This window comes from Orbicella faveolata, unplaced genomic scaffold (genome assembly GCF_042242905.1).
Source record: "Orbicella faveolata isolate gen_17 unplaced genomic scaffold, um_ofav_v1 contig_24, whole genome shotgun sequence".
Lineage (NCBI taxonomy): Eukaryota > Metazoa > Cnidaria > Anthozoa > Scleractinia > Merulinidae > Orbicella > Orbicella faveolata.
In genome coordinates, this window is record NW_028301552.1 from 20,672,047 (window position 1) to 20,699,902 (window position 27,856).

The window sequence follows — 27,856 nt, forward strand, 5'->3', positions numbered from 1 at the left end:
TGCGAATAATGAGTTGTGGAAAGGCATTAAACTATTGGATGAAGAGAGGATACAAAACTTCTGTGCACCTAAGGAAATTGAGTGGAAATTTTAGCCACCAAGTGCCTTGCTCTTTGATTGAGAGTGGGAGAGACTAGTGCAGTGCACAAAGAAGAGGCTGAAGGCAACTGTGACAGACAGGGTTGTTTCCAAGGGAGTGCTGAGAACTGCACTAGTCGAAGCAGAAGGGATACTAAACAGTCGACCGATTACTCATCTGTCCAATGATGCAGGGGACATTGAAGCGTTAACCCGAAATCATTTCTTGCTGTTGCGGGCGAATCTGAGTTACGAAGATGTTGAAGTTAGTGACAGAGAGATCAACTCGACAACGATGTGGCGACAAACCCAAGCGCTGGCTAATTTCTTCTGGAGACGTTTTAACAAGGAGTACCTTCCTAGCCTGACAGAAAGGAAAAAGTGGAAAGAGAAGAAACGGAGCCTCAAAGATGGAGATGTTGTCCTACTTGCTGAGCCAAATCAGCCACGAGGTGTATGGCCGCTGGGCAGAATCGTGCCTACTCATCCTGGGCAAGATGAGTTATTTCGAGCAGTTACAGTGCGTACTCAGCACGGAGAGTACGAGAGACCAATTACAAAACTCTTTTTATTAGAGGAAGCGGAAGAGTAAAACTGTTAATCGTCTCGACTAAGGGCGAGGATGTACCTCCCGCTTTCTGAACTTTCATTTCCGGTCGCGTTGCTATGTTGCGAGTGACAGGCCAGCTCTTTGCTAAGGACCACGTGCGCGTGTGAGAAAAGTAGAGATGAGTTGAGTTTGTAAATCGTGAGCGGTGATAGCGAGTTGTTCTGAGTGTAAAATCCGCGAATAAAGTTGTCTAGAACGTACCAGCCGAGATTAATCGTCGCCCAATAGCCACAAATACTAAGAAAAAGCCAATCTTTCTGATATTATTAGTTGATTATCACACTCTTTCATTCATCTGAAACTGCTGTCGGATTAATAGCAACAGAATATGGAAAAATTAGTGCTAGTTGTGGTGAAAGTTTGTTCTTCAATCCTTCCCCAGAAATCTGTTGGAGAGTGAGACCCAAGCCGTCTCCCCTTTACCTCTTCACGAGAAGAGTGATGCTTTAACATTCTTAAGCGTGCTGCACTTCGAATTGAGCGGTCCGAATTCGAGCGCTGGTCGTGTGATCAATATTTTGATCGTGGTAGACTATAAGTATTAGAATTGTGCATCTTTTCACACAGGAGTAGAAATGGGCACTGGCAAACCGTTTGGCCAACTGGGTAAAATGTTTGGGATACCCTACTGTGATACATCCCAATCACCGAAGAAAACAAATGCTCCGGCGGGTCGGTCACCTTAGAGCAACGGCAGACTTAAATTACCTCCTTCTCTTCTGGTATTGTAAATAACATTTATTACTTTTGTTCTTATAGAATGAAAGAATTATTGCAGCGCATGCGCAACAGATACGATGATGCTCAACAGTATCTGCTCTCTAGTTTCCCTGCTGCCGGAGATGCTCGCATTTACCGGTGTGAGTGCAGAGGGACTGTATCAGCTTTAGTTACGTCATTCGCATGCATAATCTACTACTGGGAGTTTCCACTTGTTACGTGAAATCGAGTGTTACAGCTGTAGATGGAATCTCATAATTGCAATTCATTTATCAACAACGTGTGTATGCTCACTTGCTTTCCCCAAACAACTCACATGCATTTTAAAGGAACTGAAGATGGATTCCAGTCACAGCTCACAAGCTGCCGGTACAAAAATTCAAAGAGAACCCAGTGTGTTTTCTGTTCTGACGTACTCACTTCGACTACTTTGTCATGTAAAATTAGTCATGCGTGTGTGACTGTGGTGCCGATAATAGCTCAAGGGCACATGATTTGTGTGCTAAGTGTCCAAGCTAGACATTCTTGACGAAACCAAGTTTGTCTGAGAGGTTCAGTAGAGCGGTTACAATCCGGAGGTGGGAGAGTCAGACCGTCTACTCTGCTACTATCTGGATAAGTGGCATACCCAACAAGTTAGCGCCCTGGCAGTTGGGATTCTTAACCAGCCATATTTATTTGAAATAGCTTCTGCTTTAATTTTACTTGTTTACTTTGAGTTATGACAGTGACCATAATATTCATGCAATCAAGCTTTTTTGAACGTTTTTACATCAATCACTTTCTTTGTTCATCCGCGCTGTAACTCTAAGAAATAGCAAAAATAACGTAATGTAAAACGATAATCCAAAAGTGCAAATAGCTGTAACCTTTAGGACTCATATCAATTTAAAACCAATTTATTCATCTTTTTTTTTTTTTTTAATTCCGTTTACGGTGAAAACTGTCCTGCCGCCTCCACCTTGTTTGCCAGCAAGGTAGCAAGAACAGACAGGTAGACAGTGACCCTGTCAGTGATTTAATTCTTCAAACGTAGCCTCCAGTTTGTTTTGGATGGCCGTTCACAAATAAGAACATTTAATATTATACTTGGTCGGAGCAACTGCTAATCTCAACAGCTAATTCCTGCTGAAACATCTAAAAGAATTTTGACTCTAATTGTCCAATCAAAAACGCTAAACAGATATACAGGCATAGTCACGACCAAAGTTTAATTGTCATATCCTATTGTCGCCATTTCTCGGGAAGAATTTCCGTCACTAAGATGACGAATCCATCTTACTTTTAAGATTGTCGGATGCCTCAAGAACCGTCCTTGTTTGTTTTATATATTTATCTACTCATTAAAGTTGCTGAACAGGTACGCTGTTGTCTTAACGGGCAGAAAACTTATTAAAAATGGAAATCACTCCAGCGTGCCGACACGCAAGTTACACTACCAAAAACTACGAAGCTGTTTTGGATTAGGTTTTTGTCACAGAAACTTTCTGTAACAAAAAGAAACTAAGCAAAGAATTTCTGAATGGCCTCCGTGAAGGCGCGTAGGGAAGCTCCCGGCCCGATTCTCGTCGTAAATCCTGTCTTCCAAAATATGTGTCAAGATGACGCCAAAAAGAACCAAAGAGCGCTTGTTGCAGCTCGAGTTGAGAACTTGGGGGGAGTCCGCCATTTGGATAACTGGAGTTTATCTGACGAGCAGCCAAACACAAGCAGTGCGAACGTAAAGTACGCAGGAATGTTCAGCACAAACCGTGTGGTGGCGTTTTTGTTGATTGTCGTGTGTCTCGTGTCGATATCAGCTCTGGTGCTGACAGTCATGATGCTGTTTGGCAAAATAGGCGATCGGTGCGGTTGTTCAAATACACAAGGTATGATACAGTTGTAGAACACGTAAAGTCGCATAATTATATTGTAACCATGTAATTGTTTTTGTATGCATTAATTTTGTGAAATCCAGCTCAATATTTTACATGTGATGAAGCCATTCTGGTTTTCTTGTTTAAACAACGGTTTTTGAAAACTGCGAGCTTAGTATTGATTGATTTTGTTCCTGCGACAAATCTAGCATGAAGATAAATAGGATGTTCTATAAGTTGGAGAAAAGCACATTCAACACACAGCAATGACTTGTTTGGGATTTAATGAGTAAATGGGGAACAGGGTGTTGACTTTAAAGATTCATGGCAAGAACTTCATATGCTTTTTTAATGTGAAGAGTTCAAAACTGGAACGAGTTCAACTATTTGCTAAGGTGACTGCGAGCGCGGTTTTGATTCAGGTTCAATTCAGCCGCTTTTTTTGACTCGTGAATAATAATGAAAAGATTGTTCTCGAAATAAACTGATTTGCTATAAGGATTCAAATTAATAAGAATTTGGTTATAAGCGTAATCGTTAAATAATAACAAAAATCGTTATTGCCAGTTATGCATGTTGAGGCACGCAATTTGACTCTTTCGGGTAAACAGTGAACACAACGTGATTATTTACACGAGTCCCACCGTATCTTTGATGCCTCTTTTACGCTTTCAGTTTATACTACTTAGTTCAGGTTATGGATCAACGCGCAATATTACAAACAGAATCCTAGATTCTATCAAAGACAAATTGCACTGTTAAGTGAAGATTTAGTCGACCCAATTAACTCGAGCAGAACAAGTTAAATCTTTTGAAGTTTTCCGCCCTATTTTCTGACCTTACAGCTCTTATTCTAAAGGCTAGTTTACCCTCACGTGTTATGCGTGGCGAAAAAGTAACTATTAATTTTAAGATTCTATTCAGCTGACATCATGAGATCAAAGCTGACAAAATATTCGCATGAAGATAAAACTGCTTTTAATTTTGCTTTGCTGCTGCGTGTATTGGCCTAACCAATTTGCAAACCTTGAACAATATTCAAAAAGGAACAAACCAAGGACAATAAATTTGCGCTAAAGAGGGCGGCGTCCCCGATTAAAACGTCTGTGATTGTCATTTATCTCGGTTGCGACCTTGCCGTTAATCTGTCGGTGTTAACTAACATTATTAACCTATTAATCGAAAAAAATTGAAAAAGAAATTTGCTTGATGATTGTGTTCCACAACCTTGAAAACGGGACCAAAAGCCTCAAGGCATCTCGTAATTTCTTAGATTATGTTTTTGTCTTGTCATCTGTCATTTTGTTTTTAATATTCGAGGTCTGAAGATAGGGTTTTTACAAAACAACTATTTTTGTCCTGGAAGGGAAAACACCTTGTCATATTGGTTTAGCAGATGTTTTGACCGCTATTTGCAACCACTTTGAATGAGCACCATAAGACCAAGCAATCAACTTTATGTCGATATTCTCGGCGGAATATTAACTACTTCCGAAGGACTTACATATCAAGCAAAGTAGCGGAGTGTTTTCATCAACATTACAAAACCACTCAAGTTATCGGAAATGTATCGAATTCTTGGGATTATAATATACCAGGGCTTCGACTCGTATTTTAAAACCTGCTTGTAGATTGTTATCGTTTTCGGGAAAGTATATTTAACGTTTGATTCTCAAACGGAAATTTATTTATTCGTCAAACGACAGCCAAACTCTAGCCCAAAGATCACTTTCAATGTATTCACGGTGCAAGGTTGATGAATAAACAACAATTGAGCCTAAGGTCTTGCTATCTATCCCCGAACAGATCCGGAGCGCGTTTAATTTTAAGTTCCCCCATTTTCATTGTTTGTATGTTTTCGGTCGAAGGGTGTGGGAATGCCTTGCGGTTTGCCGCAATTTCTGTAACCCCCTCTTTCTGAATTTTCTGTACCCGTCCTTGAACGGCTTTTCTGATGGAAAAGTACTGCCTTCGGGACTAAAAAAAGGCGAGAGTTATAGGTATGATATTTATTACGGTATGGGTGGTAAAAGTTCTCGAAAAGAACCGTGTAGTTTTCATGTGTTTATTGAAATTCTGGGTCAGCTAAGAACTTATAGTTACCTTTCAGTTCCAGTTCACCAATCCTTATATGACAGACCAAAAGGATTTACAAAGGAAAAATGTAAAATATGTCTGTCCATTAGATTTTGTGCTTTCAAAGGAGGGTTCTAATCCCAGTTAAATTGTTGACAATTTCTCAGCCTAGTTCAATCTCAGCCTAGTTGTCAGCTGTCGCCTTATCGGTTCTTTTTGAGATTCTCAAGCATTTAGGTTTGTGATGGCATCAGCTGACAGAACATCTTACCATGCAATTCTTTGCTATCCGTTAAATCTCATCCAAAGCCCCTGAAAATAACTTGTGCTGTGATTCTAAACATGCAGACGATGTACTTTCTCGGTGATTTCTTTCGCTCTGAATGATATGAATGGGCACTGCTGAACTCCTTGGATCGTACCACGGAAAGTTGTCGTATATATATATATGTATATATATATATTTAAAAAACAACACGTGATCTCGATGAGCTCTTAAGTTGAACCCCCGATATGATCATGTGATACTGGTCAGCGGATACCTTGTTTCGACAGGAGTTAAGAATGGCTGACTGTTAGGACCGAGAAACGCCGGTCAACCTCCCATTTGACAAATCGCTCATATTTTGCCTAAAGATACCCTTAGGTGACTTAATTCTAAAAATCATATTTAAAGGTTCCAGCGAATTTTTATTTTTCAGAAATTCGCGAAAATTTGAAAGCGCGGTCAAAGTGCGGTTTTTCGTGTAATGAAATGACCGAAATAAGGTGCGAGGACGAAGCGCTGCTTAAGTCTTAAAATAAACTCAATTGACTTCAAACTTCACACAAATGTGGAACAACCACTCTAATTTATTCCTCGCTTTAAACTAATCTCAGATATGTTGATATAGTGGTTTTACGAACCATTTTAAAAACAACTATGAAGCGTGTGAAAAATAACAGCAAATTATAGGTCATGTTTAACAACATAAAAATGCATCTGGTACCTCACTTTCCGATTATTTTACTTTACAGCCTTAAAATATCATTATTAAGGATATACCATGCCAAGTTTCAGGCTCGAACTCGCAGTATTTCCCTTTGTGAAAAACGAAAATCTATGTCAATGTGTTGGGCGCAAATAACACAATAATTATGCACGAACCAGAGACAAATCAATTTCAATGGCGAAAGTAAAAGGCTATCATTAATTAGAATCCCGTCAATTCACTGCTATCAGGAGAAACGTAATGTCCACTGCATAAAAACTGTTTGCAGACGTTTTCGAACCATTGCGCGTTAACTTTGTTTAATTTCGTGTCCGCCGTCATGTCTAGTTTGTCATCGCGTGTATTTCCTTAATGTCAACAACACGTGAATGGTTGTCATAACAAACGCAAGAGATTTCCTGGAACCTTAATGTTTTCGATTCACCAAAACGCTTTAAGTTCGTTAAGACACAATAATGGGTCAACTTGGAATGCTTTTTAGCATCAAGGACGTTAAAGGACTGTAAATTAATCGAGTTGAAATATCTTGAAGCAAATCAAAATCGCGCCCTTATTGTAATTTGGTAAACAGCCGATCTCCGTTCAAGTTAGAGAAGTCGAGAGGTTAATCCGGCAATGTATTACCGGTACAACAACAAAATCAAACCGAGGTCATCAAAAGTGTAAGTTTAAAAGTGTAGTGGCAAGTTCCAAATAAATTTCGCCTATATAAATTGGAAACAAGATGTGAAACGGTCGGACCCGAAACAAATAAACAAAATAATAATACGACTAATTTAACCCGAAAATGTTACAGAAAACATACCTAAAAGCCGTCGATTCCCCTCGATACCACTCCGCATTGCCTTAAAGAGCCCAAGCTTTCTGCTGTAAGAATCAGGGGCCTCATGAATCTGTATTTATTATATCGGCAACCATGCTGCGTGGCTGATATTCGAGACTCAGTAAAAGTTGTCACACAACCGTACGAGCAGCCCAGTCACGCTTTCACTGCTCTTGCGCAAATGTTCAACAATTCGCAGTTTACATAAACCGACTACAAGTTTAAAGTTGTGACAGTAGATTGAAATGCGCTTGTTAAAGCTGTCCTATCGAAGAACAATTATTTCTTGTTTTTGAATGGCTCTTAGTTGTAGCTACAGTCGGGGAGGGGGGAGAGGGTATTCCCGGAAATTTCGGATATCTCTATGCCGTGGAAGATTAAGTGGTCTCCAGCTCTTAACGCCAACACTGAAACACTAGATGATTCTCGAAGTATCACAGGGGTCACTAAGCTAAATAATTTTGAGTGTAGCTCCGATGAGTCAATTAACCGTTGGCGCGCATATTGCATTGACCGTGGACAGGTTGAAAAACAGTTAAACCGGAAAAGCCTGTTGCACATTGTAATTTAGCGTTGTCCAACACGCAGTCGGTCTGGTTGTAATGTTAATCGTATTTGAGAGAATCTCAAGTTTTCTTTCGACACATACTGGGGTGACATACTGCTAGATGGGCGTGGCCGGGAGCCACGAGTCAAGTCAGTCAACTCGCCATGCTTAACCGAGAAGAGTGACTGCGACCTTAACATCAGTGCCATTATCAACGGGTGTGACCGAGGAAGCGTCTGCTGAGGTTTCCATAGATTGTAACCATGCACGGTAGGGGTGTATTGATGTCTTCAAGGCCGCTGCATTCGTGTCTTTTATAGGCTGTCTACTTTAGAGAGGCACTTGTCGCTGGAGAAATGTACTCAGTCCCTCGGTTAAGCATGGCGAGTTGACTGATTAACTCGTGGCTCCCGGCCACGCCCATCTAGCAGTATGTCACCCCAGTATGTGTCGAAAGAAAACTTGAGATTCTCTCAAATACGATTAACATTACAACCAGACCGACTGCGTGTTGGACAACGCTAAATTACAATGTGCAACAGGCTTTTCCGGTTTAACTGTTTTTCAACCTGTCCACGGTCAATGCAATATGCGCGCCAACGGTTAATTGACTCATCGGAGCTACACTCAAAATTATTTAGCTTAGTGACCCCTGTGATACTTCGAGAATCATCTAGTGTTTCAGTGTTGGCGTTAAGAGCTGGAGACCACTTAATCTTCCACGGCATAGAGATATCCGAAATTTCCGGGAATACCCTCTCCCCCCTCCCCGACTGTAGCTACAACTAAGAGCCATTCAAAAACAAGAAATAATTGTTCCTCGATAGGACAACTTTAACAAGCGCATTTCAATCTACTGTCACAACTTTAAACTTGTAGTCGGTTTATGTAAACTGCGAATTGTTGAACATTTGCGCAAGAGCAGTGAAAGCGTGACTGGGCTGCTCGTACGGTTGTGTGACAACTTTTACTGAGTCTCGAATATCAGCCACGCAGCATGGTTGCTGATATAACAAATACAGATTCATGAGGCCCCTGATTCTTACAGCAGAAAGCTTGGGCTCTTTAAGGCAATGCGGAGTGGTATCGAGGGGAATCGACGGCTTTTAGGTATGTTTTCTGTAACATTTTCGGGTTAAATTAGTCGTATTATTATTTTGTTTATTTGTTTCGGGTCCGACCGTTTCACATCTTGTTTCCAATTTATATAGGCGAAATTTATTTGGAACTTGCCACTACACTTTTAAACTTACACTTTTGATGACCTCGGTTTGATTTTGTTGTTGTACCGGTAATACATTGCCGGATTAACCTCTCGACTTCTCTAACTTGAACGGAGATCGGCTGTTTACCAAATTACAATAAGGGCGCGATTTTGATTTGCTTCAAGATATTTCAACTCGATTAATTTACAGTCCTTTAACGTCCTTGATGCTAAAAAGCATTCCAAGTTGACCCATTATTGTGTCTTAACGAACTTAAAGCGTTTTGGTGAATCGAAAACATTAAGGTTCCAGGAAATCTCTTGCGTTTGTTATGACAACCATTCACGTGTCGTTGACATTAAGGAAATACACGCGATGACAAACTAGACATGACGGCGGACACGAAATTAAACAAAGTTAACGCGCAATGGTTCGAAAACGTCTGCAAACAGTTTTTATGCAGTGGACATTACGTTTCTCCTGATAGCAGTGAATTGACGGGATTCTAATTAATGATAGCCTTTTACTTTCGCCATTGAAATTGATTTGTCTCTGGTTCGTGCATAATTATTGTGTTATTTGCGCCCAACACATTGACATAGATTTTCGTTTTTCACAAAGGGAAATACTGCGAGTTCGAGCCTGAAACTTGGCATGGTATATCTTTAATAATGATATTTTAAGGCTGTAAAGTAAAATAATCGGAAAGTGAGGTACCAGATGCATTTTTATGCTGTTAAACATGACCTATAATTTGCTGTTATTTTTCACACGCTTCATAGTTGTTTTTAAAATGGTTCGTAAAACCACTATATCAACATATCTGAGATTAGTTTAAAGCGAGGAATAAATTAGAGTGGTTGTTCCACATTTGTGTGAAGTTTGAAGTCAATTGAGTTTATTTTAAGACTTAAGCAGCGCTTCGTCCTCGCACCTTATTTCGGTCATTTCATTACACGAAAAACCGCACTTTGACCGCGCTTTCAAATTTTCGCGAATTTCTGAAAAATAAAAATTCGCTGGAACCTTTAAATATGATTTTTAGAATTAGGTCACCTAAGGGTATCTTTAGGCAAAATATGAGCGATTTGTCAAATGGGAGGTTGACCGGCGTTTCTCGGTCCTAACAGTCAGCCATTCTTAATTCACCATAGGAGGGAGAGGTCAACTTCGCTTGTGTTGCCATGCGATTGCGCGCCCGATGATCTTGGCCATTATGACGTCACTCGTGAGCCGGCCCGTGAAGTTTATATGGCCGCTAAAGAATGACACCAGACAAGTTTTTCATCCGATGATTGCTCAAAGAATTTGAAAGAAAGCGATCAACAGACCACAAGAATAAGATAACCCGTTAATATTGTGTGCAAAAATACTTTGGTGTTCAAAAACTAGAAGTCAGAAGGCACAAAAACATGCAAAATTTCGAGATCGCTCAATTAAAAACGCGATTGAAAAGTAGAGCTTTGCACACGTTTCTTGGGCGATATCTGGAGAACCCATCAATGAACAACACGAACACAAAAACACGATCTTGATATGGTTTACAACGTTCGAATAGTGATGAAAACGAATCATTTAACCACAGGCGGCCCAAGCTCACAATGCGAGGAGTTTTTTTTTTTTTAATCTTTATGCGAACGTTCAGCGCGCGTGACATCTACTATTACATAACGACCGAGTTTGGTTACGCGAAACGTGACCTTCGCCTTGCAGTATGTGGTGGTGTTGTGTTACAACGGTTTGAATTTATAAAGGTTTGTATGGGGAAAAACGGTAATCGACATTATAGCTGAAATTTCGGTATTTTTGCAATAAAAATGACTCACCTCAATGCCTTGTTGTCTTTTCTATTGTCATCTCGCTTCTCAGTTCGATCCGAAGCTATTTAAGCAAGTTGTCCCTTTTTGGTTTTCCTCTACTAAGTAGAGGAAAACCAAAAAGGGACAACTTGCTTAAATAGCTTCGGATCGAGCTGAGAAGCGAGATGACAATAGAAAAGACAACAAGGCATTGAGGTGAGTCATTTTTATTGCAAAAATACCGAAATTTCAGCTATAATGTCGATTACCGTTTTTCCCCATACAAACCTTTATAAATTCAAACCGTTGTAACACAACACCACCACATACTGCAAGGCGAAGGTCACGTTTCGCGTAACCAAACTCGGTCGTTATGTAATAGTAGATGTCGACGGTAACCGTGTCACGTTTCGCGCGCTGAACGTTCGCATAAAGATTAAAAAAAAAAAAACTCCTCGCATTGTGAGCTTGGGCCGCCTGTGATTTAACACGTGCAAAAAAAGTGGGTTTAAACCCATCATTTTGTAGACGATAGCGTGGAGGACCCGCTGATCGATACTCGAAACCCTCGAAATATGAGAAAATGCTCCCTTGCAAAGGCATTTGAACTATCAAGTCATATGCTGGGTTGGAAAGTAAATAATGTACCAAGGAATTATTTTTCTGCGCTAAATTATCCACAAAACCGTCAAAGATAACATTTTCTTCTGCGAGGCCAACCAGCTCCGAGCAGACGTGTGGATATTTTAGATGGTAATATGATATAAAATCACTCTACAGGAGACCTAGATGAAACGGATGATATTCAGAATAACACGGACCAGACCTCTTGCCAGAAAGGTGCTTCATTTCATGTCAAAATGTTCGTCAAATATGAGATCGGAGCCTGTTTCCTCGGGCGTCCGCATGCAGTGCAAAGCTGTTTCTTCTTCTGAACTTCTGACAAGAGAGGTATCCTAAACTGGTGCTTTGGGTTCTATTTATTTTTCATTTCTCAGCATAGACTGTATAGACTGTAAAAGACAACTGCATAGGATGTCATATAGAAAGACCTAAAAAATACAGAATCTGGTTCCAAGCAGCAAGTGAATTAAAGAGGAAAGGATATATGAACAGGGATACTTCCTATGCTAAGTCATTAGCAATAAGAGTTGACTTAACAAAGTCATTGGCAATAAGAGTTAACTTAACAAGGAGAAACTTGTTAAGCCAAAATGACTTTTTGCCAACACAAAGAGTTCAGTGGAACGTTATGACAAAGCTAGAAAGATCAATATCAGGTGATCTCTTATTATAACCAAACCTCTTGTTTTCTAATAGTATCTGTCTTGACAAACTGTAATAGCTTTACTACCTCTAAGTTTGAAATGATAATCAATTCTTTTCTTTATACTTTATGCTTTTAATTTTCATCATAAATCCTATGTGAACAAAGATAGCTCTAACAATTATTTTACACTAAGCTTAAACTGAACTACAAAGAAATATTCTCGAGACGAGTGTCACAGAGAGGTTGTACTTGTAAACATGAACGTCAAGCCTGATTCTCCCCAGCTCCTTCCATTCCAGGTTCCTTGTTGCTTTTTGCATTGATGAGTTTATTTTTGGCTTCAAGAGAATGATAAGTGTACATTTCCAGCAAATAACACACAGGATTGGGTTTTAAATGTTTAATTGACAGTACATTGACAATAAATAGATAGCTTTCCATGGTGGTTGCATGTATCGCCAGAAATGGGATCTGCTTGAATGGTCTTGCAAAGGTAGTGGAGGATGGTAACTTAAGGTTTAAAAAGATCAAAATAATAAGACTCCTCATAATATTCACCAGTCAAAAATTGCAGTAAATGTTTATATGACCTCCCTTCCATCTTTGGTTTTCATATCGCCCCTAACTCTTTTCAACAGAAAATGTAAACTAAAAGACAAATTTCCTAATGAGATCTAGCACCAAGAACTCGAGTATGTATTTACCATTAAAAACTGCAATTCTCACAATTAAATGATCCAACCCCCATCCACCTTTTAAGTCCCGTCCAAGCAGATACAATGCGGTAATGTACATGGAGCTAATATCATAATTTATAAAACATTAAATAGCTCATTTCCAGTATCAATGTATTGAACTGAGGTCTTCAGATTTTCACATAAAGAATTTTTTTCAGCACCCTCACCTGCACAAAAAAGAAAAAGAAAAATTTCTGAAGCATGTCAAACAAACTACAACAATCACTCTGCATAAAGCATTTTTGGATCCTTACTTAAAGAAAAGTTACAATATTGTTTAGGAATTAAAATAAATCAGACTTCAAATACCTAAATTGTTGATCAACAGTGCCAATTTTGTAAACATAATAAGATTCAGCAATAGGAACTCAAGGTGACCGAGTTTGGTACTCAAGTTTTGCTATATAAGCATACATAATTGCAGCCGACAATGAGGCCCCTCATTTGATCTTAGGTAACCAAGAAAGCCCTCGCCCCAGTGACCCTAAACGAGCTAACTTTCACTGTTTTGTTGAGAAAGTGAAACACAAGCCACCCTTAGCAACATAACCAAGGTAATCCTGGTAGGCATGATAACCTTTTTTCGTCAAAATACTATGACTGGCCTACCTGGGGCAACTCATGGTATGAAGAAATAAAAATTAACTCACAAAACCCCACGGTGATCAAATGACTGAAAGGAAGCCAAAGGAAGAAGGATAACTGAGCACTGGAGTATAAAAAAAGGCTTAAGTAATCCTGGAAGGACCACTTCATGTCATATATTAAACACTTGATATAGTTGCCTCAGAAGGGTCTGACAGGGTTGCCTTCAGTACCCGAGACCATATAAATGGGGCCTTGTACTCTCTCCTCCGCAGAGGCTCCCTATGAGAAACTGAATATACTCCGAACTACCAGTCTGTGGTCAAAGCAGCACGAAAGTGGCCTACGAAGAAGAGAAAAGTCTTACAACACTAGACTGCAAACCATGGGTAAAATGTAGACTGCAGGCTTTTTAGGAATATCATATTCCCATTTTCATTTATAAAGAGATCGAGCTAACCATACACCGGCTAACCTGTGCTGTATATTTCAGGCTAAACGGAACACAAGCTCTATATAAAGGAAATGGGAATACAATATTCTTAAAAAGTCTGCAGTCTGCATGTTATCCTCTGTCTGCATTTAAACCACCGTTGTGCAGTAGGCAGGCTTTGTCTTATTTAAATAATTAAGCTTAAGTTCTTGTTTGTGAAAGTTCTCATTTCCTTCATTGTGGATAATATTTCTGTTTGCTAGGCCCATTACAGAATATGTGAAAAGGTTTCAGTTTTGTGAAAGAACACTCCGAGCACGAGATCGCAGATATTTCATACTCAAATGGACTGATCATTTTTACTGCTAATTCTTCAAAATCATCTTCGGATACAATGTTTTCCTATACATATAAGCTATTCTGTGACCAAGTTACACGTTTCTTTACGTTACCGATCACGTAAAAAACACAATTTTACAGGGCGAATAGTCAAAATTTTGCCCCACATATTTCCAACGGAGAGCGATGACTGTAACACTTTAAATACACTTTCTGCAAGATTTTTCAGTTATAATTAAAATCTACTTACCTCTAAAGAAAGAAAAATGATAATCACTCCTTGAGATCCAAATACAATACCATTTGAAGCTGGAATGATTGGAGAAATCTGCCTCAAAAAGTTGTATCAGCGAGAGGCGACGACGCCATTTCGAAAATTTTGTGCATTTGCGCACTTCTTCCGCCGTGACGTCATAATGGCCATGATCATAGGGTCAGCCAAATCTGACGTGTTCACCTCTCCCTCCTGATTGACCACGTCGTCCTGCGTACACGCCCACGAGCAATACCGCTAGCCATGACAACCATGAGAAAATCAATTCATGAGTTTCCTTTACTTTCCTATATAGGTATGGTGCTCTGCTTGGCGACCTTTCGGGCCGCCGGAGATCCGCTATAAATAATGCACTGAAGTCAACAGATCTAGAGTCCGAATGTGTCTTTGTGCGAAGTGCCGCCATTACATGACTGAATCTGACAATGATCAGGGACAAGCAAAATGATTTCACACTTTGTATTTACGAATTCTCCCGTATTATATTCAAGCTTGTGTAGTCTCTTTTTCCGCCTATTGCGGGACTGGAAAGCTGCGAATTTGTTTTTTTTATTACGCTCGGTTTTTTAGATCAGTCTTGAATTTGTTTGCTGTTCTGTATGCTAGCTTATGATATCGGGAAAACTAAAACTCATTTAAAGAATATGTTTAATTCTCGTTGTATACATAATAAACAAATAACAGCACAGAAAGTGCTTTGTACAGATTGTTGCTCACTCTTGGCAAAACTTTGGAAAACTCGTGAATAAAAATCCGTGCGTCGCACTTTCTAGGAATTAATCTTAATGTATTGTTTTTCAAAGTGTCTACTGCAGGGCAGACCTCCCGAACAGAAAACAGCGCGATGTTAGCGAGGATAAAATCCATGGAAGACAGCGTTAAAAATCTTAAGGAAGAACTGGTAAGAACTTGTCTATTAAACGAAGTCACAAAACCAACTAGGCAGCAAAAAGCAACGAAGTAGATAAACAAACCATGAGACGAACCTGAACCAACTAACCAACCAATCAACCAACCAAACAAACAACCAACCAAATTAATTAACTTGCGAACCAACAATCTTACCAAACAACCAGCAAAGCAACCAACAAACAAAGAGAGAGAGAGACGAACGAACAAACATATAGAAAGACCGTAAGACAAACAGGCAGGCAGAAAAAATCAGCAAGACAGAAAGAAAGCCTCCCAATCAATCAAGACCAAGTCGAAAAGATTTCGATATTGAAATGAGTATTGGGTATCAGATCATACATAAACAGTAGTAGCCTTTGGAGTATTAAGCGGCTTGAAATATTTCCACACTCATGAAAATTATGTTGGTCTTGGTGAGCAAAAGCAGTACATTGGTTTATTTATGTTTCAGGGGGTAAAATTAAGTTAACTTGAGAAGGTTAAAAAGTCCCTTAATAACCTGGAAACAAAAAACGACAATTTGAAGAAAATGGTAAGTAAACTAACCCCCCCCCCCCCCACCCCCACAAAAAAAAAAAAGAAGAAGAAGAAGAGGACACGTCGTCTAACAACTGCTTAAAGGACACTTGTCAGCCTCCGCCATTTTCGAATGGATCGAAATTATTGATATTGCAAGATGAAGCGAAATCTTATTGGTTTTCTTTTTTCTTCTGTAGGGCGTTATACATATAACTGCTTCTGTTTGTCCAAATGTAGTAAGACACTTGCATTGTACTTGTGAGGGTGTTTTTTTGTTGTTGTTGTCAAGTCAGTAACCAAGCCATGGAAGGCTCGGTGGCCTCATCGTTAGTGTGCTCGTCTCCGGATCGAGTTAGTCTGGCGGGAACATTCGTTGTGTTCTTGGGCAAGACACTTTACTCTCACCTTACCTCTCTCCACCCAGGTGTGTAAATGGGTACCTTCGAACTTAATACTGGGGGTAACCCTGCGATGGACTAGCATCCCATCCAGGGAGCTTCATGCTACAGAAATCGGGATAAGCGCCGGTCTGTTGGGCTACTTTGCTCATATGCAGACTTTACCTTTAACCATGCCTACATATATATTTTCAGTTGAACTGCAGAGCAGCTGTGGGACAGTCTTTTCAACAACATAACAATCTGACCAGTGTGCTGAGAGATATCAACACAACGCTCTCCTTCAAGGTGTGAATAAGTTAATTGAGACTCTACTATTTGATAATAAATAAGGCGATGAATTAACGTAGTCAATACAGTGCCGATGATAAAGTCACTAGTATTTCGTAGTGTATATAGGCAAGACGGACAATCTTTGAGGAGGGAACCGTCTGTGAGTGTACATCGGACACTTACGAAAAGGCCTTATAAGTGAAAGTTGCGTCCCAATCAAAGATTATATATTGACCAAGATTATCTATGAGATCAGCTGGTTGTGACGCAATGTTGGTTTATAGTGCTTGTATTGTCTGTCCAAGTTGACGGGTCCGAGTCCTTGATCGGGAAGGCTATGACGTCTCACCAAGCCTCCTTCCACTCGGCTGTATAAATTGCTACAATTGTTGAATAAAATGGGATGGGTAATAACACTGGGATAGACTATACTTAGTCCGTCAGCCAGCAGGGCTGCTTGGTATCATCCGGGGTGATTAAGGTTTATGGTGGTTTTCTAGTAGATTAGACCATAAATAGTGGGGAAAAGCATGATAGCAATGATTCTATGGTAGCTAATGGGTAACAGTGCTCTTTATAGTATGGCTCAGGCATGGGAACGAGGCTGAAACTTGTTTTGTGTTTATTAGCTTCAGTTGTCCACCAAAAAGAACAAAACACTTGCACAACAGTACCATTGTTTCACACAACATTTTTTAAATTACAAATGGTTCATTTCATTAGTCACATGACCAGAGCGCGAATTAAGCATGGAAACGAGGCTGAAGTTGGTTTGACAAACATACGTGTGTTCAGGAGCCATAATCGGGGACGGAGACCGTAAGTCTCGGGATTCGCGCGCACCTATGATATGGGACAATTTTTCTATTTTTAGAACAAATTGCGCCATCCTGACGTCATATATCCGTGCGGATTCACGCACATGTCGGGGACTCTCGCGTGGATGTTGTCACGTTGCGTGATCAAATGGTGAGAGTTTAGAGATTCTCTTGCGTATTTTTCACGGCGATGGCAGGGAATAAGGCAGGGAATACGAACCAGGGCGCTTATATGTAGTTTTATGCTCTGAGCTAACGGAAAAGGTGGGTTTTTCAGGGTCGAAAACAAGACTTCAATCTCGCGCTGAGAATGAATAATAAGATCTTCTCAGGGTAGTTGTAAGCTTACGCGTATGTTTTTGCGTTCGTTCTGACTTAAGAATATAGCAAGAAAACTCTCTACTCTGGTATCGAGTTAATTTGTGAGTTTCTCAGACAATGGTTAATCATAACCAAAACCTGTTTTGACGGTTTCTTATTGTTTCTGCTTGTTTGGTGAGTTTGCAAAAGATTTTGCCGGAAAGGAAAGTCTGACGCGTACAATTGGCTCATTTGCATAGTGCAGCTCGTGCACTTTCAAGTCCGAGTCGGTGTTTTCAATTGTCAACAAATCTTGACAAAGATTTCTTTCGTTATATTTTGTGCTGAAATGCTGCAACAAATTTCACGAACGCAAAAAAGGCTACTAACATTATGTGTGTTTCTTCAAAATAAGCATAGTGAAGTTTTACATTGCGAAAATGAAAATAGACAAGGAGTTTTGATAACTCGATCAACAAAATCGAAATCGTTATTCGAAGTTGATTAAAGAAAGCGTCATCGTAACTTTGCTGATTATTTCTGCTTAATTCGCATATTTTCAGCTTAGCTTTTAATATGTTCTCAAACATTTATCAATCTTAAACATATTTAAAAACTATAGAGTTAATAATTCATCAAGTTAAAACAAAGAAAATCACTACCGTGAAGGAGGTTTGGATACCCGGTCTTAATTAGCATAGATTTTAACGGTTTTACTTCTCCGTTTACTCCTAAGTTTTTGTTTCGATTGAGAAGATATATCAAACACTCGAGACAGTGTTTCATCGGCTATCCAAACACCTCAAATTTCGTCAAAAATACTCCGCTGCGCGTCGTATTTTCAACTCTCTTCTCGGTGTTTAGATATCCCGATGAAACACTGTTTCTCGTGTTTGATATATTACATGAAAAATTTCGGGAATTTCGGACGCCATTTCCCCCGCGCGACATCCGCAAAAATCCTCGCAGCATGTACGCGCGTGTGCCGCAGGTGATGGCGCAATTTGTTCTAAAAATAGAATTATTGTCCCATATCATGGGGACAACCCCAATACTTGAAATGGCGCGCGCTTACGGTCTCCGTCCCCGATTATGGCTCCTGGTGTGTTCATTAGCTTTAAATGTCCATCAAAATCTGCAAAACACTTACTCAACAGTATCATTGCTTTACAAATGTTATTTTTATATTTTTGTGTTGTTTATCCCATCGTTTACATCACTGGACACGTGACCAGGGCCTTTAAAATGGCACTATTACATGACAGACAATTGTAAGGCTGTACTACGAGTCCCACCAATCCATTTTAATTCAAACTGCTCTTTTTAATGTTTCTGACGTTCTTCCTGATGTTTTTTGACATGAGTATAGACCCAATTTCTATATTTACCAGTAGGCATACATAGAAAGCATACCTAGAAACTTCTTAAGCGTTCATTTTAATACTCCTCATCACTGCTTACTTCATCGTCATCATCGGCACTCTCATCTCTTGAACAGAGCCTTGGTTCTCACATTCAGCAAGCCTGCACATATCAGTGCATGTTAGGCCATTTGTGACACAGACACATTTAGGGGCGACGCACGTTTTAGTGCAGTTACACGCTAATAGCTCAAGTATGGCTTCTGGTGCCGCTTTTACGTCCATCCAGTCAACACCTATCTTGGCAACACCATCTTCATGCTCGATCTTCCATCCACGTTCAACAGGAGTCGGAACTTGTGGGTCGTTCTCTAAACACCGTTTCCATATGGCAACCTGATAATTTGCTCTCTTTGCGTGCTTCACAAGACAATCTGTGCAAGGAGGAAGCTGGTGACTTTCTATCTCCCCTATTCTGGAACAAAACAGCTGGTACCTCAGCTCATTGACTTTCGTGGTGACCGTGTTATTAGAGTAAAGAAGACATGTAAGTTACTCTAATTTATCTGTTAATTCAGGAGGTAGGTCCCACTCTTTTCCCAGCTCTGTTAACGCTTCTCGGCTCCTTGTGTTCTTCTTTAATATCTTCAATGCTTGTGCCTTTCCCTTTCCTGCAAATGCGCTCGCAGTATCACATCCAGTGAATGCATGCATTCCGAGAACACCTTTGCACACTCCTGGACCAAGTGAAGCAGCAACGTTTGTAATGTCAATAATCTTTGTCCGTGTACGAGTTCCAGACTTCATGAACAGTGAAACTCCTATCTCATTGCTAAATGCCAAGGACATGATAAATACATCAGTGTCCCCCGAACAGACAAGAACAGAGGTGAAGCCCTCATTAGCTGCATGGGAAGCGTGGAGCAGTAGGCGTCCATCTGCCTCTTCCTGTTGAGACTTCAGTGTTGGAACCTCCTCACTACCTTCCGCTGTGATTCTGTAGCATGTATTACCAGCATTGGCATACAACAGTTTCTCTTCCAACTTCTGTCTTCTTCCTTTCTCCACTCATTGACGATGAAGGTGATAAGACTCGTCTTATTGCTCACTCTTGTCAGGAAATTCCTCCACTGCCTAACTATCTGTGTGCTAGTGATGTTAACAAGCTGGTGTCCTGACTCTTCACCTCGCAGTTGCCGCCACTGTTCTTACTGGATAGCTCCTTGTAGGTGTCAAATACGACGTCTATTCGGTTACACCACACCCCTCCTTTCACTGCCATAGACAGGGCAGTCATAGCGACATCACCAGTCAGGTGATCTCCCTTTAGCCTTTGCACCAGAGACATGCCATACATAACTGAAGCAGAATTTACAGGGAGTTCCTCAGAGAACTGTACATTTTTCTGTAACAGTGATGCCAGGGAGGCCTCGTTGGTCTTTCTCAGAAGGTCATCTGGAGTTGACAAGGCCCAGGAAAGTGGTCCAAGAAAGGAGGGTATCCATCTGCAAGCTTCGTTCTTGTGCAATATCTCTGATTCGTCCAAGCAAGGACCTGTCTGCTTCAAAATAATCGATCGGTCGTTGGTTTGCACTTGTTTCTTCTTGTTCATGTCGCTGAATGTCGTAAGTTTGTTGGTCTTCAGAGGGCCATGGAATTTCCTGATTTGAGGAGTCTTCTCCATCCTCTCTTCTTTAAACTTTGCGTAACATCTTTCACCAACCGCGTGTGCTGTTTTCAGGTCTGTAGCAATCTCTCTGGGGGCTTTCTTTGCAGTTGAAATGCTAATTAGTTCTTGGCTCTCGGAAAATGGATTAACCCAGCCTTGGATGAGGTCAACTATGGACGAAACCGCCAGCTCATCTTTCTTTATTCTTGGTGACTGTTTCTTAGCTGCCCAAGAAATGCACTTCGGTATTCTGCTGTGAGGTAGTAGCCCTGAACAGTTGCAGGTTTTAAGTTAAAGCGTGTGGTTCCACCAGGATTCTGGGTATCTTTGTTCACTGTGACCTCAGTTGTCTGGTCAACTGGAATCCTCCCAAAGGGATTGCTGCTGGCTAACTGAACGGAAAAACTGCCTTCCTTGAATGCCTTCTGTACTTCAGGATTTTTGTCACCGAGATTTGTCATCTGAGTAAAGTAAGGAGTCAGGTATCGTGAATAGTTCACCTTGTCATAGGCGAAACACCAAGGGATCATCATTCGTATGGAATGGAGATGTAATCCCGGTCACCTTCACGAGATCCCCGCAACAGGCCAAGAACTATTCCCTCTACCATATCCACATATGACATCCAGAATGCTGAAAGTTCGCCGTTATTTTGACGAAGATGATTCAGGAACTCTCTCCACATAGGCATCACTTGAGGCAGGACTGGGCACAGAAGCAGCTTGGCTAAGCTCTCTTCCTTCAAATTATTAGCCAGTGTATCCACCTGCTCAAGAAAAGACGCCACAATGATGCGATGATTGGAATCGCTGCTCTCGAGCCTTCTCGTGAACTCAGCTCATGCTAACCTCATCAGAGCTTCATACAGGTACTTGCGTGCCCGCACGCCACGGTTGTAATGCTCTCCATCAATAACATCACTTATGGGTTAGTCTCTTTTCATAGTAAACAGGCTTCTACATTTTCCGTGATATGCGATATTTGGTATGTGATTTTCGTAGACCGTTTTGGCGACATCCAAAACTGCCTGATGATTTGGAACTTTGGCTGCTTCCAGCAAAGCCAGCCATGAGCTGATGTCCTTTGGAGACACAAGATGTTCTTCCTCCTTATCACATGCAGCATAGTGTATTATGCACTGGCGCTTGTCCTTTTCCATTCAATCTGAATGGCAAACGCAAGCTCAGTAACTGTAAATGGAGAATTTAAATAAATCTATTATTTACTCTGAAACAATAGCATAAATGATATCAATGATTTCATATACGTTATAGATGCACTAGTAAATTAGCACTCAGTAATAGATCGACTATTTTCAAGCTTTAGATCGAACTGAAAGGCTAACTTCTAAAACAGCTCAAAAAAGATTTAATGCGAGCTGATTTGCTTTCTCACAATGCAAAGTACAATTTAAGTTCCAAATAGATAAAAGGTGAATTGTCTGAAAAAAAAACCGATAAGCCGATTTTTTTTTTTGCATAAAAGAGAGCAAGTTTTAAAAAAATACTAGAGTTTTTATGAAGACGGTTAAAGATATCTCCAGCCATTGATTGCCAAGACAGAAATGGACTGTTTTTCTAGGTTATGTTTTACAGAACATCTTATATTGTGCTCAGCTCTTACGTCTTTGTCATGTTATTTGGCAATCGAAAAAAGTTTTTAAAACTGATTCATTCAAAATTAAAAGTACACAAAACTAAAATGTTTATAAAATTCATATTTTGTAGAATAATTAAGGGACTGATAGGTATCTAGTAGTTTAAACACTTACCTTAACGAAGTTGGTCTTTTCAAAATGGCGGATACATCAAGCAACAGAGTTCTCAGACATGGCTTAATTAACATACCGCTGACCAAAATTTGCAGGCTCGTATATTAAACAAAATGTTCTCAAACACATATGTAGACTCTTAAAAGTATAACTGTCTCCACCCTTCATTTTATTGCATTCTATAAGCATCTGTACCTGCATATAATTGAACATTAACTATGGGCCTAATGTGTTATGGTTTGGGAGGGGGTGCAAATAGATGCAGTCAGCCCGGAGGAGCTACCATCGATCCAGTGCTATCATGGATTTTCCAAGTCTACAGTGGCAGGGCCTTTCAAAAAATACCAGGAAACTTATTCACCCTGAATGATACCGACAGCCTAAATTTGGCTGCCTGGCTCACGGACTAACTCCCATTCTAGGTGAAGTAGGGCGGGGGAACAGAAATACTCAGGGTCGCGTCATTATAAAAAACCAGTTCGAGGGCCACTGTAGGCGCGAACGCTGGCTTTTCAAAACCAACTTGGTAACCAGTTGCCTTAATGCCAGTTTATATATATTTGATAATAAATTACTTTCCTATATATATATATATTTTTTCAGATGAACCAACTCGGCGTATCCATCAGCGCGGTTTATTCGTTAGCTGACAAAACAGAAAAAGACTTGAGCACTTATAAGAATCACACGGAGGATTCTCTGAAATCGGTAAGTACGTACGGCACACGTAACTAAAAGATTTATACTTAATAAACGACCATTTTCTATACTGCTCCTTTAAATATTATTCATTTAATTTCTACTTAGAGTTTACAATAAATATGGATTTGACTATTCTTCCTACGTAGTCAGATGTTTAAAAATCATGTAAGACAGGCTCTAATGCAAGGCAAGATGATATACCTTATTGCTCCTTTTTTAAGTTTTATTTAGAGCTTACAATAAATATGGATTAGGCTATTCTTGCTGTGTAGTTAGAAGTTTCTACCTCAAGTAAGACATACTAGCGTTTTTAGACTTTTTTACTTTAGCTTTTTTAGTATGCAGGGCCTCTCTGAAACCAGAAATGACCCCAGGGCAAGACCCAGAGACTCAAGACCAAACGTTCAATGGTTGGCAGTTGCCGTGTTTGAGCCCCCATCCTTTAAATTAATCAACATCTTTTCTCTTTAAGTATAATTTGCTACAAGACATATAACTTAATTCTCTGTAGCGCAACGTCTTATATCTTGGATAAAAAACCCCTTTGATTCCAAAGAGTGTCTCCCGTATCTGTCTCAACAGTTGTTAGTGGTCTGAAGTTGTTAATAGTAGTAATTCAGTGCCAAATTAAACTCGATTTCCATGGTAGACGTTTTGGGCCTAGCCCTTCCTCAGTCCTAAGTTTCGTGGTGTGACTAGTTTAGAGCAAAGTGCGAACGTGACAATAGTTAAGCTATCTCTGACCATCTCCAGCACGAAAAACGGGTTAACGCGACACAGTACGCTGTTTGTATCTGAAAAGGAGATACCGTAAAATCCCACGTTAAATCCCCCCGGTTATAAGCCCCCCCCCGGATATAAGTCCTTCTATTTTCTAACAAAGATGTTATTCCGGATATAAGCCCCCCCCCCGGATATAAGCCCCTCCCGGATAAAAGCCCATCTAATGTGTCAGAACGTTCGTTTTGCGTTTCTTTACAAACATCAAAATTTGTAATTCAAAGTTATAGGCTAATAGGGTAATAGGGTAATAATAGGGTAATAATAGGGTAATAATAGGGTGATAGCTCTAAATGTAATGGTATGTTAGCTTTAATTCGTTTCTCAGATACGTTTTATTTCGTCGTTCCGAAACATTTTTCTTATTCCGCTTATAAGCCCCCCCCCCCGGATATAAGCCCACCCCCCCTCCGTTTATAAGCTCACCCAAAACCCCCTGTGAAGTTATATATTCCCAGGGCTTTGGGATTTTATGGTAGTTGGAGAGTCGTTAGTTAAAATTAAAAGGGGGGTAAAAGTGAATGTCGGATGGTGTGCAGAATATGATCCTTTTACAGTGGAAGATGACAAAAAGCAAAAACGAGGGAAATATTGGAAGAACTCCAAAGTTGATCTAACTCGAACCAGCAAGAGTGTAAAGTATTTTCAGTTTTCTATAATTTCTTTCATAAAATCAACCCCAAAACATTCAATCATACGTCTAACCATATTAGCATATTCCTTTCAACGCGAATGAACAATGAGTCAAAAGGCCTCACGTCCTGAATTTGTCTGAGAATTTTATAAGGCTTTCCATAAAATTCCCTGGCACCCTGTACTACGCTTTTCTTAAGTTGGTAAGGAGGTTAGGCCTCAAATACGCAACATCGATCAATCATCGATGAAGTTTAATGTATGGATTCCACGACCCCGCATTTAAGATTACTACAGTTGAAATCTCCACAATGACCACCTTTGGGATAGAGGAAAGTGGCCGTTGCAGCGAGGTGGCCGCTAGAGGAGGTTCGACTGAACAGCAATTTTACCAAGTTAGAGGACAGCTAGGGTAGACCTTTCAAACGTTGTTTCTGAATAACACTCAAAATATTGCCTGAGTCAATTTTCGTGCGTAAAGAACACAATACGAGGATATGCTAAAACTCCTGATCCGCCAACTATTCTAAGCACAGTTCAACAAGATGCTAACGTATAACCTTGTCGTGTTCGAGTAAACCACGATAGTGCATTTTTATCAGAAACTTTTCTTCGAAAAAAAAGTTAAAGAAAGTTAGTAAGGGGAATAGGCAATAACAATCCGTTTCGCCCTGTTTTGAGTAGCATTTTGTACCTCGCTTCAGGTAATCTTTTACCTCACTCAGAGTTCAGCCATGATAGTTCGGCGCCATGAGGTGTTTGGCCGACCAGGTTTTAGCAAGGAAGAGGACTATGATAATTGTAGTGAAGGATGTGGTAAGAAATTATGTAAATGTTTAGCCTCGGTGGGATATGAGAAAGGTTTCTGTAAGTTATCGATGACAATTTGAAAATTGCCTTTTGGTCTTTTTTCAAACAGCTTAAAAATGCAACAGACCGACTCGAAAGAGAAGACAACGCTCTGAGGGCATTTTTAGAGGAAATTAACAAGACACTTTCCATTAAGGTAAAATTAAATTAGAGTAATATCCTTCATCAAACAGCTGGGCTCAGCAGTTGTTCGAAGAGTGGATAACAGTGACTCTATCCAATAAATGAATTACTATCGAATGAATAGCGTAGTATTTGTTTATCGACACCTATCCACTGGATAGCAATTTATCCGCAGGATAGCGTTATCTACCCTGAAAACAACTGAGCCCTGTGGTATCATTGACTACAGACCCACCACATGTTGTAACCATCTCTCTTGCAGGTAGACAACGTGACAAAGCTCCAAGGCCCAATCGGACCAATCGGGCTTCCCGGCTTCAACGGCTCTCAGGGACCGATAGGTCCCGCTGGACCTCCAGGATTGAATGGAACACAAGGACCCCAGGGCATCATGGGTCCCCAAGGGTTTAACGGCTCACAGGGAGCGCAAGGTCCAGCCGGTCCACAGGGATCCCAAGGAGCAGGAAACCTTTCTCAGTGTGTACACAAGACAGATTCAAAAACAGGAAGCCAAGACAAAATAACAAGCAACAGTCGTGCAGGCCCAGTTGAGGTTATCCTGGAAGAACCAAGCGTAAGTATACTCAATGCCGTCAAATGATGATTCCGAAACGAAACGGGTCACAATTAACTAACACACTACCTTATTGTACATGTCAAAGTAAATATCACCTTGCCTGGAACTAGCTTGCAACCGAGGCCAGTGCGGGGAGTCTTTTCAAATGCAAATATCATTTATCCCTTTTTTTATTGATATTCCTCCGCATTAGCCTCCATTGCAAGCTAGTTCCAGTCCAATACCGAAAATACGAGTATGGTCTATTCTCACTAAAGTTGCATTTACGTGAATTATCAATACTCTAAAAACTTTTAATGACATATGTTGAAAACACCTTGTCGATCAGCACAGTATAAAGTACCACATGAACGTTATTCTTGATAGCTTTTGTTTGAATGGTCACACATAGGAATTTTATGCAGGGAGAAAATTAAGACCATCTAATAAATTAAAGCATTCTAAACGTACTGCTCAATAGCTTTTATTTGGTTTGTTATACACGTGATGTTCATACAGGGATTTAAATGTGTAATGTCGCCTAGTTAGCCATAGCACAACAAACAGTAACAAGCAAAAGTAGCTTTCTTTTGAAAGGCCGCGTACTGAATAAAGAGATAAGCATTTTCGTTTCGGTTAATTGAATTTTATCAGCATGCTTCATCTTAGGTCATGGGTGCCATAATGGCGCGTCCTATGCGCTGAATAGGCTAAGTTGGATATATCAATATTTTAACATGGCTCCGAGGCTTTCAGGATAAAATTCCAATTTCTTTTGTCCCTTTAATTTAATCATTCCATAACGAGACGTGGATACAAAGAAAACGCCTCCAAATATAGGAGTTTGTCTTGAAAGCCTCGGAGCCACGTTAGAATATTAATATATCGAACGTGGCCTATTGTGAACCAGTCCAGTCCATCAATTTGAATCGAACCAAGCGTGTGTGTTCGTCTGTGGGCGTATTTGAAGAAAGCAAATAAAGTTAATCTGTGTTATTATATTTTGTTCATCATTCAGGCAACTCAGTACAAGTCTCCTTTCCTTTGAGTTAATGTATGAAACAAAATTTCTCTTTTCTTCACAGGGCAAAAGAATAGTGGGCGCGACATGCTCAACGGACTTTGCTCAACAGTATTTGCTTACAACCGCCACAAACCCTGCCAACGGTCATTTATTTTACTACTGTAAGTGCTATGGACAGTATGACTCTGTCGCGCGAAGTGTGGAATGCACCATCCATTACTGGGAATGCCCGCTGAAATCTTGAAGTCTACTGATGTCCTGGTGTACGGAGGGTGTTGAGTCCAAATCCTCCGAAGGAAAAAAGATGGCGACTGTACATTTTACCACAATACCATGCGAACCTTGCGCAACCCATTAGGCGCAAGGAAAGCCAAATTTTTGCAGATGTTTCCCTTTGCTAAGGAAATTGTGTATGCTCGGGTTTGACTGAGACGTTGGAATTTTTCTGTACGATTTTATGGGCATTGTGAAAGGTTACTGGCGCTGAGAGTTATGGGTAAATGTACCAGTAACCATCTATTTCCTACGGAGGATTGCAAGACAGTGTTTATAGTCTTTTAAATCGGTTTAGGTAGACCTTGTATTAACACATTCCCAGGGTCTTAGCGGCATTGATCTCATACATGTAGATGACATCTGATAGAAGAGTATTGAGAGAACAAAAACTGTTATAAATCTCGCTGTGGGCAGCCTTTAGTGGGGTTATGACCGGGAAGGAAAGGAGCGGAGCGGGCATAACGGGGTTATTCCGCTGGCCGCTGTTGCTTTCGACGCCCCATACTGTATAAAGAAGCTTGTTTTCA

At 40.3% G+C, this 27,856-nt stretch overlaps 1 protein-coding gene, 1 long non-coding RNA gene and 1 pseudogene across 3 annotated transcripts; 1 reads left to right on the plus strand and 2 right to left on the minus strand.

The window, feature by feature from the left end:
- Window positions 1–2,312: 2,312 nt before the first annotated feature.
- Window positions 2,313–27,731, plus strand: LOC110047183 (uncharacterized). Its single transcript, XM_089292474.1, has 7 exons — window positions 2,313–3,276; window positions 15,148–15,245; window positions 16,369–16,461; window positions 22,969–23,073; window positions 25,400–25,486; window positions 25,736–26,047; window positions 27,115–27,731. The coding sequence occupies exons 1-7, from the start codon at window positions 2,931–2,933 to the stop codon at window positions 27,295–27,297; spliced, it is 1,224 nt and encodes a 407-aa protein (XP_089148600.1). The 5' UTR covers window positions 2,313–2,930; the 3' UTR covers window positions 27,298–27,731.
- Window positions 12,362–14,454, minus strand: LOC149110838 (uncharacterized). Of its 2 annotated transcripts, XR_016208141.1 has the most exons (3): window positions 14,321–14,454; window positions 13,532–13,641; window positions 12,362–12,880 (listed from the first exon to the last, which is right to left on the minus strand). It is a non-coding gene; the product is annotated as an uncharacterized LOC149110838 (long non-coding RNA). The 2 variants fall into 2 exon arrangements; XR_016208142.1 differs by lacking the exon at window positions 13,532–13,641.
- Window positions 19,098–19,774, minus strand: LOC149110839 (uncharacterized; annotated as a pseudogene).
- Window positions 27,732–27,856: the final 125 nt, after the last annotated feature.

Coding starts and splice junctions, on each gene's coding strand:
- LOC110047183 (XM_089292474.1), top strand. CDS start 2,931: ATGGCCTCCGTGAAGGCGCGTAGGGAAGCTCCCGGCCCGATTCTCGTC. Junction 15,246..16,368: donor AAAATCTTAAGGAAGAACTG/GTAAGAACTTGT, acceptor ATATATTTTCAG/TTGAACTGCAGAGCAGCTGT. Junction 16,462..22,968: donor ACACAACGCTCTCCTTCAAG/GTGTGAATAAGT, acceptor ATATTTTTTCAG/ATGAACCAACTCGGCGTATC.